The following is a 16,844-nucleotide window of genomic DNA, read 5'->3' as shown; positions in this document are numbered from 1 at the left end:
GTATATGGAAGTATACAGCACTATGGATGGTGTATAGGCACTGCACGGGTTATACTGTACTTTGTGGACGTATACACCACTATATGGAAGGATCCAACACTTTAGATCTACAGCACATTATGGAGTATACAGTACAGCGGGGAGATTAGACTGTCGCATTTTAACGCATTTTTTTTCGGGACTGCAATAGAGCTCTGCACCGCCATAGAGCGCTGTATAACGTCCATACAGGGCTTTCTACTCATAAAAGTGCTCTGCACCTCCATATAATGCTGGATGCCCCCTAACAATATAAATCACCATATAGTGCTGAATACAACCTATATATTTAATCTTCACTCTGAGCCGGAGCCCTCCCGCCTGACACCGAGGATCTCATCTCACAGAACAAAGAGCGAGAGAAAAGCAGCCAGTCAGGGAATTATTCGATGCGCAGCCAATCAGCGCTAAGCAGGCCTGTCTACGTCAACTCCTTAGTGCCCGCGATGTTTCCAGCCGCCCCTAAAGCAGCGCAGACTACAGTGATCGAGCGCAGCGCTGATCTCCCGCCCCTCTCCGCAGCAGGATCTATAGCTTTTTCTCAGAGACTGTGGGTGGCTCTTAAAAGAGCCTTTGTGTTTTCGTTGTGGGGGGTCAAAAGCATTAACCTCCGAAGCCGTAGAGAGTGCGGCCCTGGCGCTTGAGCGCGTACACCACGTCCATGGCGGTGACGGTCTTCCTCTTGGCGTGCTCGGTGTAGGTGACGGCGTCACGGATCACGTTCTCCAGGAAGACTTTCAGGACGCCGCGAGTCTCCTCATAGATGAGGCCGGAGATGCGCTTGACGCCTCCTCTGCGGGCGAGACGGCGGATGGCGGGCTTGGTGATGCCCTGGATGTTGTCCCGGAGAACCTTCCTGTGCCGCTTGGCGCCGCCCTTCCCCAGACCTTTCCCTCCTTTGCCGCGTCCAGACATCTTCCACGTAGTCAGCAGAAACCTATGGCTGACGAGCGCACAGTCCTCCTTTATATAGAGCGAGGGAGGACCAGGAAGAGAACAAGAATGATGACGCGTTCAGGGGCGGAAAATTTGTATTATCGACTCCGCCCCTCCTCTGCTGATTGACTGAGCGCAAAACTGTTGGAGATTTTGAATTTCCCGCTCATTGTCCGTTTATTTTCCCGCATCTACAGTGTTAATGTTAAATATAGACATAACCTTTATTCCAATAAACTCTCTATAGCTCTGTATATTCTAATATTATTGTGAATATCTCCATATACTGCGATAAAACCACCATATAGAGCCATAAAGCCCCATATTACTGCTGTACACTACCATATAGCATTGTATAGTCCCGTATAATGCTGGATGTCACCATATGGTGCTGTATAATCGTCATCCATATAGTGCACTATACTTCCTATATTGTGCTGCCCCATACAGAGCTGTATACCCAATATAGTACAGTAATCTCGATATAGATCTGTATACCGCCATATATCGCTGCATACCCCAAATGCAGTCCTGTATACCGCCATATACTTCTGTTTGAGGCAATCTATATGAATAAGATCCCTGGAGCTGTTAGTCATTATTTATACTGACCTCTGACCTTCAATCCAGCAAACCCCATACACTGCTGTATATTCGCATATAGCGATGTATTGTCTCCACATAGTGATGTATACGATCATATGGTGCTGTATATTCCCCATACACACTTTACTACTATATACCCTCATCTAGTGATGTGTGCTGTATACCGCCATATACTCCTCTTTGTGGTGATCTACATGAGATCACTGAAGCTCAGTTAGTGACTATTTATATTGACCTCTGACGCCATTTTAAATATCATGACTAAAACTGATTGATGCACCAGAAACGCAGCAGTGTAGACATTGCCGATATGGATGGAGATTTTTTTTTTATGCATCAATAAATATTTTTGTGGAGCTGATTTCTCCTCTTTGCAGTTAGTCTCGGCAGTAACTATCCGTGCTCCACACATGACTGCACTCAGGCATTACTGGGGAGCTGGGCTTTGTCTCCTCACCGCCTGATAACATTGTGCCATGTCCCCTCATTAATATTACTCCGTGACGTGTAGGGCTGTATCTCCCCATATAGTGCTCTATAATGCTGATATTGTACCTTCTACCTCCATATAGCGCTTTATATTTCCATATTACCGTATAGGAGCCGATATCAGATCAGTGACTGCAAATCACAGCCCCAGATAAACCAGTAAGATTATGTCACTGCACGGAGCAGCCTCATCCCCCCGCACTCCCCATGTGCTGCATTACAGATATGTACATATCTTTTTTGCGGGCAGATATCGCACAGCTCCATATAGCGCTGTATCCTCCCGTACATTGCTATATATCCCCAGTGCAGTATATACCTCCATATACTTTCCCGGTCACTACAGAGCGGAAGCCGCTGGAGGTAACAAGTCCCCGGGCAGCTCCATCCCCCCATATACACACGATCCTCACCGAAATCCTCCAGCCACAAACCTCATCTGTAGCGACCATCGCAGCGCAGAGAATCTGCTCCAATCACTGCGACAGCCAGAAACTGAGACCGTCCAGTATAGAGCTCTGCTGTAGAAAATGTGGTGGCTCCTAGAAGAGCCTTTGTGGTGTGGAGCAGCGGTGGTGATCACTTGGCGCTGGTGTACTTGGTGACGGCCTTGGTGCCCTCGGACACGGCGTGCTTGGCCAGCTCTCCGGGCAGCAGCAGGCGCACGGCGGTCTGGATCTCCCGGGAGGTGATGGTGTGGCGCTTGTTGTAGTGCGCCAGGCGGGAGGCTTCCCCTGCGATGCGCTCGAAGATGTCACCGACGAAGCAGTTCATGATGCCCATGGCCTTGGAGGAGATGCCGGTGTCGGGGTGCACCTGCTTCAGCACCTTGTACACGTAGATGGCATAGCTCTCCCTCCGGCTCTTCCTCCGCTTCTTGCCGTCCTTCTTCTGAGTCTTGGTCACGGCTTTCTTGGAGCCCTTCTTGGGCGCTGGGGCGGACTTGGCGGGATCAGGCATGATGAGAGGAAAAGATCTCTTCACTGGAGAGAGAATAATGATCCTGCTCCTCCCAGAGCGGCCGTATTTATAGCCCGGCCATGCAAATGACACTGCTGTCACATCGCTGCTCTATTGGGTGACAAAACATGTGACTAAGGGAAACGGAACCAACTCCGCCCCCTGCAGCTCATTGGTTGCCTTCTCTCTGGCATCATATCAGCAGCTTTTCTCCTCTGTATCTCCCCCATACTACAGATCTCCATACAGCGCTATAAACCCCGCAGTCTACACGGCGCTGTGCACCCGGGGCCCGTCACTCTGCCCCCGCTCTGCAGTGACCGGTAATGCCCCGTATAACATGGAGGAAGCAGTGACTGCAGGAGCGGAGTCTCGGATCAGTTCTCACTTCTGAGGAAATAGGAAATGATTGTGGTAACTGAAAACGATGGCGAGAAACACCGGACACTGAAGGGTTAATAAGACAGACCACGTGGTGCCTGTAACTCGGAGCAGCCTGTGGGCGGGACAAGAAACTTGCTGCAAAGTGATGATTGGCTGAAAACCGAATTTTGAAGTTCCCGCTCAGTGCCCGATAGCTCCTCCCGCTCTTTGTCTCCATCGTGTAACACGCGGCCTCAGGGGGGACGTTCTGCTGAGATTTCTACAATCCGCCGATTTCCAGCACCCGACACAGATCTGTGCGATCTGCAGAGGATGAAGTTTGTTCTTTATCTTTCTCACGAGTCTTAACTAAATTACAAACACGGCACTATTTGAGCAGAGCGAAATCACAGCCCGATACAATCTCCGCACAACCTGCAGATATTCTGCAAGCAGAACAGCGACCTGGAGTGAGGATCCCTCTGCGACATCTTCAGATCTCACAGCTCCCGACATCAGACACCGGATCCCAATAACCGCATCACAAGGCGCATGAACATCGCAGCGGAACCTTCCTCCGTCCGTCACTGATCGCTATGATCCTGACGGGACCGGAGCCGCAAGAAGTAACCACAGCATCTCCTGCTCCAGCGTCACACAATCCGATCACTGCACCCGACACAGCAGGGATTGTAGCGTCTCCAGGATCAGTGGCGCCTGAGAAGAACCAGTGTAAGAATAGATCGATCTAGAGGATAAGAACAATGGAGCCTATGGGCATGAAATAAAGCTCCAACACCCCTCACAATAAGGGGGCGCCACACAATGAGCCGCTCCAAGTAAAAGGACAGATAGTAAAAAAAACCACCGGTGCGATAATCCAGATCCAGGCGGACACTGCGGCTTGTGCTGACGGAGCAGAGAAAATAAGCAACAGGAAACTCAGCAGAGACCGCGCTTGAGGCAGAATCAGAGGCCGGGAATCAGCTCGTCTGAGGGAGGATTTGGTGGCTCTGAAAAGAGCCTTTGTGTTGTGCTCGGGGGTGCGGGACAGATCTACGCCCTCTCCCCGCGGATGCGGCGAGCCAGCTGGATGTCTTTGGGCATGATGGTGACCCTCTTGGCGTGGATGGCACACAGGTTGGTGTCCTCGAACAGCCCCACCAGATAAGCCTCGCTGGCCTCCTGCAGGGCCATGACGGCCGAGCTCTGGAAGCGCAGATCGGTCTTGAAGTCCTGGGCGATCTCTCTCACCAGGCGCTGGAAGGGAAGCTTCCGGATCAACAGCTCGGTGGATTTCTGGTAGCGGCGGATCTCCCGGAGAGCGACTGTCCCCGGCCGGTAGCGATGCGGCTTCTTCACTCCGCCGGTGGCGGGAGCGCTCTTCCTGGCGGCCTTAGTGGCCAGCTGCTTGCGGGGAGCTTTCCCTCCGGTGGATTTACGGGCGGTCTGCTTAGTTCTGGCCATAATTCTGTGCAAAGGAGAACAGAAATGATGAGAGCCGTACCGGGAGCAGAGTATTTATCCTCCTGTGCGCGTCCTCATTGGTCTGTGAGAAACACGCCCCCTACACCCTATTGGTTACGTCACACAAAAGAAAGTTATACAGCCAATAATTATCCTATGTCTCTGACTAATCATTCTTCAGAAGAAGCTCCGCCCTTCAGAATAGCCCTCGGTAACCCCGCCCCTGTTGTAACCCTGCCTGTGTCTCTCCCCCTCAGCACTCCTGCACCTGTCACCTCCCATGATGCGATCAGCAGCTCACATTTACCGCCGCTCATACACAGATGTCACATCCCGGCTACTCGCGGCTCAGGATGTAACTGCAGCTCCATCTCCCCGCACACAGCGCTGTACAGTGCAGCTCCCGCATAATCACTACATCCCCCGGCAACAACCATCTACTGTCCCCTGTACACGAGATCACCGCGGAGATCTACATAGCGAGAAATACAACACTGATCATAGGGGGACAAGAAGTAGCACTGATCACACAGCTCTGCAGGACAAGAATGGCACTAATCATACAGCTCTGCAGGACAAGGTGGTGGCACTGATCATACAGCTCTGCAGGACAAGGTGGTGGCACTAATCATACAGCTCTGCAGGACAAGGTGGTGTCACTGATCATACAGCTCTGCAGGACAAGGTGGTGGCACTGATCATACAGCTCTGCAGGACAAGGTGGTGACACTGATCATACAGCTCTGCAGGACAAGGTGGTGACACTGATCATACAGCTCTGCAGGACAAGGTGGTGACACTGATCATACAGCTCTGCAGGACAAGGTGGTGGCACTGATCATACAGCTCTGCGGGATAAGGTGGTGACACTGATCACACAGCTCTGCAGGATAAGGTGGTGACACTGATCATACAGCGCTGCAGGATAAGGTGGTGGCACTGATCATACAGCTCTGCAGGATAAGGTGGTGACACTGATCATACAGCTCTGCAGGACAAGGTGGTGACTGATCATACAGCTCTGCAGGACAAGCTGGTGACACTGATCATACAGCTCTGCAGGACAAGGTGGTGGCACTGATCATACAGCTCTGCGGGATAAGGTGGTGACACTGATCACACAGCTCTGCAGGATAAGGTGGTGACACTGATCATACAGCTCTGCAGGATAAGGTGGTGACACTGATCATACAGCTCTGCAGGACAAGGTTGTGGCTCTGATCATACAGCTCTGCAGGACAAGGTGGTGGCACTGATCATACAGCTCTGCAGGACAAGGTGGTGGCACTGATCATACAGCTCTGCAGGACAAGGTGGTGGCACTGATCATACAGCTCTGCAGGACAAGGTGGCGGCACTGATTATACAGTTCTGCAGGACAAGGTGGTGACACTGATCATACAGCTCTGCAGGACAAGGTGGTGACACTGATCATACAGCTCTGCAGGACAAGGTGGTGGCTCTGATCATACAGCTCTGCAGGACAAGAATGACACTGATCATACAGCTCTGCAGGACAAGGTGGTGACACTGATCATACAGTTCTGCAGGACAAGGTGGTGGCACTGATCATACAGCTCTGCAGGACAAGGTGGTGGCTCTGATCATACAGCTCTGCAGGACAAGGTGGTGGCACTGATCATACAGCTCTGCAGAACAAGGTGGTGACACTGATCGTACAGCTCTGCAGAACAAGGTGGTGACACTGATCATACAGCTCTGCAGGACAAGGTGGTGGCACTGATCATACAGCTCTGCAGGACAAGGTGGTGACTCTGATCATACAGCTCTGCAGGACAAGGTGGTGGCACTGATCATACAGCTCTGCAGAACAAGGTGGTGACACTGATCGTACAGCTCTGCAGAACAAGGTGGTGACACTGATCATACAGCTCTGCAGGACAAGGTGGTGGCACTGATCATACAGCTCTGCAGGACAAGGTGGTGGCACTGATCATACAGCTCTGCAGGACAAGGTGGTGACTGATCATACAGCTCTGCAGGACAAGCTGGTGACACTGATCATACAGCTCTGCAGGACAAGGTGGTGGCACTGATCATACAGCTCTGCGGGATAAGGTGGTGACACTGATCACACAGCTCTGCAGGATAAGGTGGTGACACTGATCATACAGCTCTGCAGGATAAGGTGGTGACACTGATCATACAGCTCTGCAGGACAAGGTGGTGGCTCTGATCATACAGCTCTGCAGGACAAGGTGGTGGCACTGATCATACAGCTCTGCAGGACAAGGTGGTGGCACTGATCATACAGCTCTGCAGGACAAGGTGGTGGCACTGATCATACAGCTCTGCAGGACAAGGTGGCGGCACTGATTATACAGTTCTGCAGGACAAGGCGGTGACACTGATCATACAGCTCTGCAGGACAAGGTGGTGACACTGATCATACAGCTCTGCAGGACAAGGTGGTGGCTCTGATCATACAGCTCTGCAGGACAAGAATGACACTGATCATACAGCTCTGCAGGACAAGGTGGTGACACTGATCATACAGTTCTGCAGGACAAGGTGGTGGCACTGATCATACAGCTCTGCAGGACAAGAATGACACTGATCATACAGCTCTGCAGGACAAGGTGGTGACACTGATCATACAGTTCTGCAGGACAAGGTGGTGGCACTGATCATACAGCTCTGCAGGACAAGGTGGTGACACTGATCATACAGCTCTGCAGGACAAGGTGGTGGCTCTGATCATACAGCTCTGCAGGACAAGGTGGTGGCACTGATCATACAGCTCTGCAGAACAAGGTGGTGACACTGATCGTACAGCTCTGCAGGACAAGGTGGTGGCACTGATTATACAGCTCTGCAGGACAAGGTGGTGGCACTGATCATACAGCTCTGCAGGACAAGGTGGAGACACTGATCGTACAGCTCTGCAGGACAAGGTGGTGGCTCTGAGAAGAGCCTTTGTGGTAGGACAGACCGGCTCCCGCTTATTTCTTGGCCGCGGGCTTCTTGGCTTTAGTCGCCTTCTTAGCCGGACTCTTGGCAGCTTTGGGTTTTGCCGCCTTCTTAGCCGGACTCTTCGTCACCTTCTTGGGCTTTGGAGCGGCCTTCGGCTTCTTGGGGCTCTTTGCCGCTTTCTTGGCGGGTGCTGCGGGCTTCTTGGTCTTTTTCGGGCTTTTCTTGGCCGCGGCCGGAGCCTTCTTGGGCTTCTTCGGAGATTTGGCCGCTTTCTTGGCTGCCGGCTTCTTAGGCTTGGCCGCAGCTGCTGGCTTCTTCTTGGCCGCCTTGTCCTTCGTCTCCTGCTTCTTGTTCAGCTTGAAGGACCCGGAGGCGCCGCTGCCCTTCACCTGGAGCAGGGAGCCCTTGTTGACCAGAGCCTTGATGGCCAGCTTCAGGCGGCTGTTATTCCTCTCCACATCGTATCCTCCGGCAGACAGAAGCTTCTTCAGGGCGGCCAGAGACACCCCACTGCGCTCCTTGGAGGCGGACACGGCTTTCATGATCAGCTCGGAGGCGCTGGGACCGGAGGATTTGCTGCTTTTCTTGGCGGCCCCCGATTTCTTCGGCGCCTTCTTAGATTTGGCGGCCGGTTCGGCGGGAGGAGGAGCGGCCGGTGCGGTCTCTGCCATCGTGTGAGCGGGAAATACACACAGAAATCTCCTGAGAGAAAAATACTGAGGCCAGAGCTGGAGGCGCCTGTTATATATACAGTCTTACTGCGCACTGATTGGCTGCTGAGCTGCACCGTTCTGAGCTTCTATTGGCTGCCACTGAGCACAGGCCCCGCCTTCTCCCGGCTGAACCCAGTGAAGCTCCGCTCTCCTCTTGTGCTTCCCTGCCCGGGATAAAAGCTCTATATTATCGGCTACAGCCGGACGGGTGAGGAGCTTCCGCCATCACTTCTCCTCCGCCATCATCTCCGCGGAGCGTGTGTGGCCGTCACTGCCAGAGATGCCGGAAAAGAGCGCAGAGGATCCCGGGATCAGCGCCGCCGTCCTCCCGATCTGCTCATCACTGAGTGTCCGGGAAGATAAACCTGCTGCGGGAGCTCGTCCTCCTATTCCCGGGTCTTGTCACCACCACAGGGATCTTCACTACAATATATATCGTGCAGAAAGCGGATTGTACGATGTGGGGGCGACCTGGAGCTGCTGACAGCCCAGAAGGGTAACACAGGCGATGGCCTCCGCTGCCTGCACCTCCCGGAGCTGGAATATAAATCTATCCCGTGTGTGCAGAGTATTGGGGGGAGGACACGTCCCACATTAGTGGATCACACCCGGAGGAGGATGAGTGCGATCTCCGGCACAATATTGTGTCTTATCCTCTGTGAAGCTTTTATCTCTGAGTCCTGTAATGGAGGAAAGAGCTGTGCTCAGGCGATGGCTTCAAAAGAAGCGGAGACACAAAATGCAGAATCCACACACAGAGCACCGCTGTACATGCTGCACAATCACCACCAATCAACAGCATTATAAGTGTCCATAATAATAGATTAAGGTGTACAGTATATACAGTGTATACAATATGTACAGTACTGTGTAGTGTATATAACTGAACATGGTGTGCAATGTATACAGTGTATAATGTATACAGAAGTATGTACAATATATTCAGCACTGATTAATAGCCTTGTAAGTGTCCATAATAATATTGCAGAGTGTACAGTCTGTACCGGGTATACTGTATACAGCAGTATGTAAGTATATACAGCAGTGTTTACAATATAGTGTCCTCCTATGTCTACTTTGTACAGACTTGCAGAGAAGAGCAGAAGGAAAATCATCCAGATGCAAATCTGAACATGTAAAATTCTCCAGTTAGTGCTGGGAACAGGGGAAGACTTTGTCTGCTCCAAAGCAGGGAAAATGTCGTTATGAAAGTGAAATGAAAGCTTACATGCCACCAGAGGAGAAACAGTAAAGAAAAATGACCCAAATGCTCCCTCTGTTTTCTTTTTGTTTTGCTCCAACTTCCGTCCTGAAATCAGAGGGCAGCAGCCAGGTCTGACCATTGGGGACGAGGCAAAGAAATTAGGAGAGATGTGGAATAACATTTTATCAGAGAACAAGGAGCCTTAAGAGAAGAAAACATCCAAACTGAAGACGTGCAAGGATATGGCGCTGTATCTGTACAAAGGCAAACTAGATAGAGCAAAAGAAGTCCCTGCTGAGCCTGAAAAGTGCAAGAGAGGAGGATGATGAAGACGAAGAAGAGGATGAATGAGCAATCTCCCTCAGTCTGTTTTCATTTGTCTATATATCTTTAACCCCCTGTACTTCCCATTCACTGAACGTTTAATAAATGTGTCCTCCAAAAATAATTTAATTATTTCACAGATTTATTATTATTATTATTATTATATTTATTATTATTTTGGAGTTAAAAATTAACCTTTATTTGATCATTTAAAATAAATTCCTATTATGTCCAATTATGGAAATCACTAAGATAAAAAAATGTGAAGTGCAAACTGCTGCCTAAATATAATCTACTCATCCACTATACATAATGCAAAGGCTTTATTATCTGCCATTATTTACCACTAGAGCAGACTGAATGCATAAGGCGCTGATTCCTCTATTATAGGAGAGTGATAATTGAACAGATCATATAATGCTGATAGATCAATAGATCTGAGCGGGAACAATGGTTAGTCAATTATCTTATCTATGACATGCTCAAGTGATTATTACACCATTCTAGTCAGTGACTGAGTAGACTAATGATACCAGTCGCAAAAAAACAGGCTATACATCCCATTCTCTCCAGCCACAAGAGTGAACATTTCTACTAAACTCAGGCAGTGATATCAGACCACGTGGACCTGCTGGGAGATGAACGGTGACAATTCCCCGCAGCTCTACTGCTAATAAGCCCTGTGCAATGTACTGAGCGGTAGATCATTGTATCTCTAGTGCCTGTGCTCTCTATCCTGTACGCGCTCTACGCGTTTTATCTGAATTGTTGATTGCTGCCCAGATTCATCAGGGGTATGTGGCAGCTTGTCTAGTTACATGATGTTACATATGATGCAGGTAACAATATTACAGGGCATGATCGCTACAGCGGGGAGCGGCTCCTGCTTCCTCCCTTCAGTCCACCAATCAGCCTCCGATCCATGACATGACGGACACTGCTGGCTACCAAAGCGGAGCAACGGGGAAACAGTAACCACGGCCGAACACAGCCAATAACGCTGCTAAAAGCAGCACCAGCGACCAATAGGCAATGGATGTCGCTCCCAGTCATTACTTATGCGGACACAGACCCCATGCAGTGCAATGTAAGAATCTGCAGCAGTAAGTGACGATAATAAATACATTATATTTATCACCAGCAGTCACTAACATCAGCATTTACTATAAATTCACAAGAGACCGGCCTAAATCTGTATAACACAAAGCCCATTCACTTCTATAGGTGAGGGGCAATATATCATCCCTGTTTCTCCACTGTTATACCCCATATCGAACCAAGTATCGCGCCTCTATACAGCGCTGTACAGACCACACAGGAGCACAGCCGCCTCTATATAGCGCTGTACAGACCACACAGGAGCACAGCCGCCTCTATATAGCGCTGTACATACCACACAGGAGCACAGCCGCCTCTATATAGAGCTGTACAGACCACACAGGAGCACAGCCGCCTCTATATAGCGCTGTACAGACCACACAGGAGCACAGCCGCCTCTATATAGAGCTGTACAGACCACACAGGAGCACAGCCGCTTCTATATAGAGCTGTACAGACCACACAGAAGCACAGCCGCCTCTATATAGCGCTGTACAGACCACACAGGAGCACAGCCGCCTCTATATAGCGCTGTACAGACCACACAGAAGCACGGCCGCCTCTATATAGAGCTGTACAGACCACACAGGAGAACAGCCGCCTCTATATAGCGCTGTACAGAGCACACAGGAGCACAGCCGCCTCTATATAGCGCTGTACAGACCACACAGGAGCACAGCCGAATCTATATAGAGCTGTACAGAGCACACAGGAGCACAGCCGCCTCTATATAGCGCTGTACAGACCACACAGGAGCACAGCCGCCTCTATATAGAGCTGTACAGACCACACAGGAGCACAGCCGCCTCTATATAGCGCTGTACAGACCACACAGGAGCACAGCCGCCTCTATATAGCGCTGTACAGACCACACAGGAGCACGGCCGCCTCTATATAGCGCTGTACAGACCACACAGGAGCACAGCCGCCTCTATATAGAGCTGTACAGACCACACAGGAGCACAGCCGCCTCTATATAGCGCTGTACAGACCACACAGGAGCACAGCCGCCTCTATATAGAGCAGTACAGACCACACAGGAGCACGGCCGCCTCTATATAGCGCTGTACAGACCACACAGGAGCACAGCCGCCACTATATAGAGCTGTACAGACCACACAGAAGCACAGCCGCCTCTATATAGAGCTGTACAGACCACACAGGAGCACAGCCGCCTCTATATAGCGCTGTACAGACCACACAGGAGCACAGCCGCCTCTATATAGCGCTGTACAGACCACACAGGAGCACAGCCGCCTCTATATAGCGCTGTACAGAGCACACAAAAGCACAGCCGCCTCTATATAGAGCTGTACAGACCACACAGGAGCACAGCCGCCTCTATATAGCGCTGTACAGAGCACGGCCGCCTCTATATAGCGCTGTACAGACCGCACAGGAGCACAGCCGCCTCTATATAGCGCTGTACAGACCGCACAGGAGCACAGCCGCCTCTATATAGCGCTGTACAGACCACACAGGAGCACAGCCGCCTCTATATAGCGCTGTACAGACCACACAGAGCACAGCCGCCTCTATATAGAGCTGTACAGGCCACACAGAGCACAGCCGCCTCTATATAGAGCTGTACAGACCACACAGAGCACAGCAGCCTCTATATAGCGCTGTACAGACCACACAGGAGCACAGCCGCCTCTATATAGCGCTGTACAGACCACACAGGAGCACAGCCGCCTCTATATAGAGCTGTACAGACCACACAGGAGCACAGCAGCCTCTATATAGCGCTGTACAGACGGCACAGGAGCACAGCCGCCTCTATATTTAGCTGTACAGACAACACAGGAGCACAGCCGCCTCTATATAGCGCTGTACAGACCACACAGAGCACAGCCACCTTTATATAGCGCTGTACAGACCACACAGAGCACAGCCGCCTCTATATAGAGCTGTACAGACCACACAGGAGCACGGCCGCCTCTATATAGCGCTGTACAGACCACACAGGAGCACGGCCGCCTCTATATAGCGCTGTACATACCACACAGGAGCACAGCCGCCTCTATATAGAGGTGTACAGACCACACAGGAGCACGGCCGCCTCTATATAGAGCTGTACAGACCACACAGGAGCACGGCCGCCTCTATATAGAGCTGTACAGACCACACAGGAGCACGGCCGCCTCTATATAGAGCTGTACAGACCACACAGAGCACAGCCGCCTCTATATAGCGCTGTACAGACCACACAGGAGCACCGCCGCCTCTATATAGCGCTGTACAGAGCACACAAAAGCACAGCCGCCTCTATATAGAGCTGTACAGACCACACAGGAGCACAGCCGCCTCTATATAGCGCTGTACAGAGCACGGCCGCCTCTATATAGCGCTGTACAGACCGCACAGGAGCACAGCCGCCTCTATATAGCGCTGTACAGACCGCACAGGAGCACAGCCGCCTCTATATAGCGCTGTACAGACCACACAGGAGCACAGCCGCCTCTATATAGCGCTGTACAGACCACACAGAGCACAGCCGCCTCTATATAGAGCTGTACAGACCACACAGAGCACAGCCGCCTCTATATAGAGCTGTACAGACCACACAGAGCACAGCAGCCTATATATAGCGCTGTACAGACCACACAGGAGCACAGCCGCCTCTATATAGCGCTGTACAGACCACACAGAGCACAGCCGCCTCTATATAGAGCTGTACAGACCACACAGGAGCACGGCCGCCTCTATATAGCGCTGTACAGACCACACGGAAGCACGGCCGCCTCTATATAGCGCTGTACATACCACACAGGAGCACAGCCGCCTCTATATAGAGCTGTACAGACCACACAGGAGCACGGCCGCCTCTATAAAGCGCTGTACATACCACACAGGAGCACAGCCGCCTCTATATAGCGCTGTACAGACCACACAGAAGCACAGCCGCCTCTATATAGAGCTGTACAGACCACACAGGAGCACAGCCGCCTCTATATAGCGCTGTACAGACGGCACAGGAGCACAGCCGCCTCTATATAGCGCTGTACAGACCACACAGGAGCACAGCCGCCTCTATATAGCGCTGTACAGACCACACAGAGCAGAGCTGCCTCTATATAGCGCTGTACAGACCACACAGAGCACAGCCGCCTCTATATAGCGCTGTACAGACCACACAGGAGCACAGCCGCCTCTATATAGCGCTGTACAGACCACACAGAGCACAGCCGCCTCTATATAGAGCTGTACAGACCACACAGGAGCACGGCCGCCTCTATATAGCGCTGTACAGACCACACGGGAGCACGGCCGCCTCTATATAGCGCTGTACATACCACACAGGAGCACAGCCGCCTCTATATAGAGCTGTACAGAGCACACAGGAGCACGGCCGCCTCTATAAAGCGCTGTACATACCACACAGGAGCACAGCCGCCTCTATATAGAGCTGTTCATACCACACAGAGCACGGCCGCCTCTATATAGAGCTGTACAGACCACACAGAGCACAGCCGCCTCTATATAGAGCTGTACAGAGCACACAGGAGCACAGCCGCCTCTATATAGCGCTGTACAGACCACACAGGAGCACAGCCGCCTCTATATAGAGCTGTACAGACCACACAGGAGCACGGCCGCCTCTATATAGAGCTGTACAGACCACACAGAGCACAGCCGCCTCTATATAGAGCTGTACAGAGCACACAGGAGCACAGCCGCCTCTATATAGCGCTGTACAGACCACACAGGAGCACAGCCGCCTCTATATAGAGCTGTACAGAGCACACAGGAGCACAGCCGCCTCTATATAGCGCTGTACAGACCACACAGGAGCACAGCCGCCTCTATATAGAGCTGTACAGACCACACAGGAGCACAGCCGCCTCTATATAGCGCTGTACAGACCACACAGGAGCACAGCCGCCTCTATATAGCGCTGTACAGACCACACAGGAGCACGGCCGCCTCTATATAGCGCTGTACAGACCACACAGGAGCACAGCCGCCTCTACATAGCGCTGTACAGACCACACAGGAGCACAGCCGCCTCTATATAGCGCTGTACAGACCACACAGGAGCACAGCGGCCTCTATATAGAGCTGTACAGAGCACAGCCGCCTCTATATAGCGCTGTACAGACCACACAGGAGCACAGCCGCCTCTATATAGAGCTGTACAGACCACACAGGAGCACAGCCGCCTCTATATAGAGCTGTACAGACCACACAGGAGCACAGCCGCCTCTATATAGCGCTGTACAGACCACACAGAAGCACGGCCGCCTCTATATAGAGCTGTACAGAGCACACAGGAGCACAGCCGCCTCTATATAGCGCTGTACAGACCACACAGGAGCACAGCCGCCTCTATATAGAGCTGTACAGACCACACAGGAGCACAGCCGCCTCTATATAGCGCTGTACAGACCACACAGGAGCACAGCCGCCTCTATATAGCGCTGTACAGACCACACAGGAGCACGGCCGCCTCTATATAGCGCTGTACAGACCACACAGGAGCACAGCCGCCTCTACATAGCGCTGTACAGACCACACAGGAGCACAGCCGCCTCTATATAGAGCTGTACAGACCACACAGGAGCACAGCCGCCTCTATATAGCGCTGTACAGACCACACAGGAGCACAGCCGCCACTCTATAGAGCTGTACAGACCACACAGAAGCACAGCCGCCTCTATATAGAGCTGTACAGACCACACAGGAGCACAGCCGCCTCTATATAGCGCTGTACAGACCACACAGGAGCACAGCCGCCTCTACATAGCGCTGTACAGACCACACAGGAGCACAGCCGCCTCTATATAGCGCTGTACAGACCACACAGGAGCACAGCCGCCTCTATATAGAGCTGTACAGAGCACAGCCGCCTCTATATAGCGCTGTACAGACCACACAGGAGCACAGCCGCCTCTATATAGAGCTGTACAGACCACACAGGAGCACAGCCGCCTCTATATAGAGCTGTACAGACCACACAGGAGCACAGCCGCCTCTATATAGCGCTGTACAGACCACACAGAAGCACGGCCGCCTCTATATAGAGCTGTACAGAGCACACAGGAGCACAGCCTCCTCTATATAGCGCTGTACAGACCACACAGGAGCACAGCCGCCTCTATATAGAGCTGTACAGACCACACAGGAGCACAGCCGCCTCTATATAGCGCTGTACAGACCACACAGGAGCACAGCCGCCTCTATATAGCGCTGTACAGACCACACAGGAGCACGGCCGCCTCTATATAGCGCTGTACAGACCACACAGGAGCACAGCCGCCTCTACATAGCGCTGTACAGACCACACAGGAGCACAGCCGCCTCTATATAGAGCTGTACAGACCACACAGGAGCACAGCCGCCTCTATATAGCGCTGTACAGACCACACAGGAGCACAGCCGCCACTCTATAGAGCTGTACAGACCACACAGAAGCACAGCCGCCTCTATATAGAGCTGTACAGACCACACAGGAGCACAGCCGCCTCTATATAGCGCTGTACAGAGCACACAGAGCACAGCCGCCTCTATATAGAGCTGTACAGACCACACAGGAGCACAGCCGCCTCTATATAGCGCTGTACAGACCACACAGGAGCACGGCCGCCTCTATATAGCGCTGTACAGACCACACAGGAGCACAGCCGCCTCTATATAGCGCTGTACAGACCACACAGGAGCACGGCCGCCTCTATATAGCGCTGTACAGAGCACACAAAAGCACAGCCGCC

At 51.9% G+C, this 16,844-nt stretch overlaps 3 protein-coding genes and 1 pseudogene across 3 annotated transcripts; 1 reads left to right on the top strand and 3 right to left on the bottom strand.

The window, feature by feature from the left end:
• Positions 1-642: 642 nt before the first annotated feature.
• LOC142301001 (histone H4) lies at positions 643-954 on the bottom strand. The gene has a single exon (XM_075342022.1). The coding sequence runs from the start codon at positions 952-954 to the stop codon at positions 643-645; it is 312 nt and encodes a 103-aa protein (XP_075198137.1).
• A 3,495-nt stretch (positions 955-4,449) lies between these two features.
• On the bottom strand, positions 4,450-4,860 carry LOC142301000 (histone H3). Its single transcript, XM_075342020.1, has one exon. The coding sequence runs from the start codon at positions 4,858-4,860 to the stop codon at positions 4,450-4,452; it is 411 nt and encodes a 136-aa protein (XP_075198135.1).
• Positions 4,861-7,823: 2,963 nt separating this feature from the next.
• Positions 7,824-8,465, bottom strand: LOC142300999 (histone H1.3-like). Its single transcript, XM_075342019.1, has one exon. The coding sequence runs from the start codon at positions 8,463-8,465 to the stop codon at positions 7,824-7,826; it is 642 nt and encodes a 213-aa protein (XP_075198134.1).
• A 322-nt stretch (positions 8,466-8,787) lies between these two features.
• Positions 8,788-10,062, top strand: LOC142302236 (high mobility group protein B1 pseudogene; annotated as a pseudogene).
• Positions 10,063-16,844: the final 6,782 nt, after the last annotated feature.

Source organism: Anomaloglossus baeobatrachus, chromosome 4, assembly GCF_048569485.1.
Source record: "Anomaloglossus baeobatrachus isolate aAnoBae1 chromosome 4, aAnoBae1.hap1, whole genome shotgun sequence".
Lineage (NCBI taxonomy): Eukaryota > Metazoa > Chordata > Amphibia > Anura > Aromobatidae > Anomaloglossus > Anomaloglossus baeobatrachus.
This window is presented reverse-complemented; position numbering and strand designations above follow the sequence as displayed.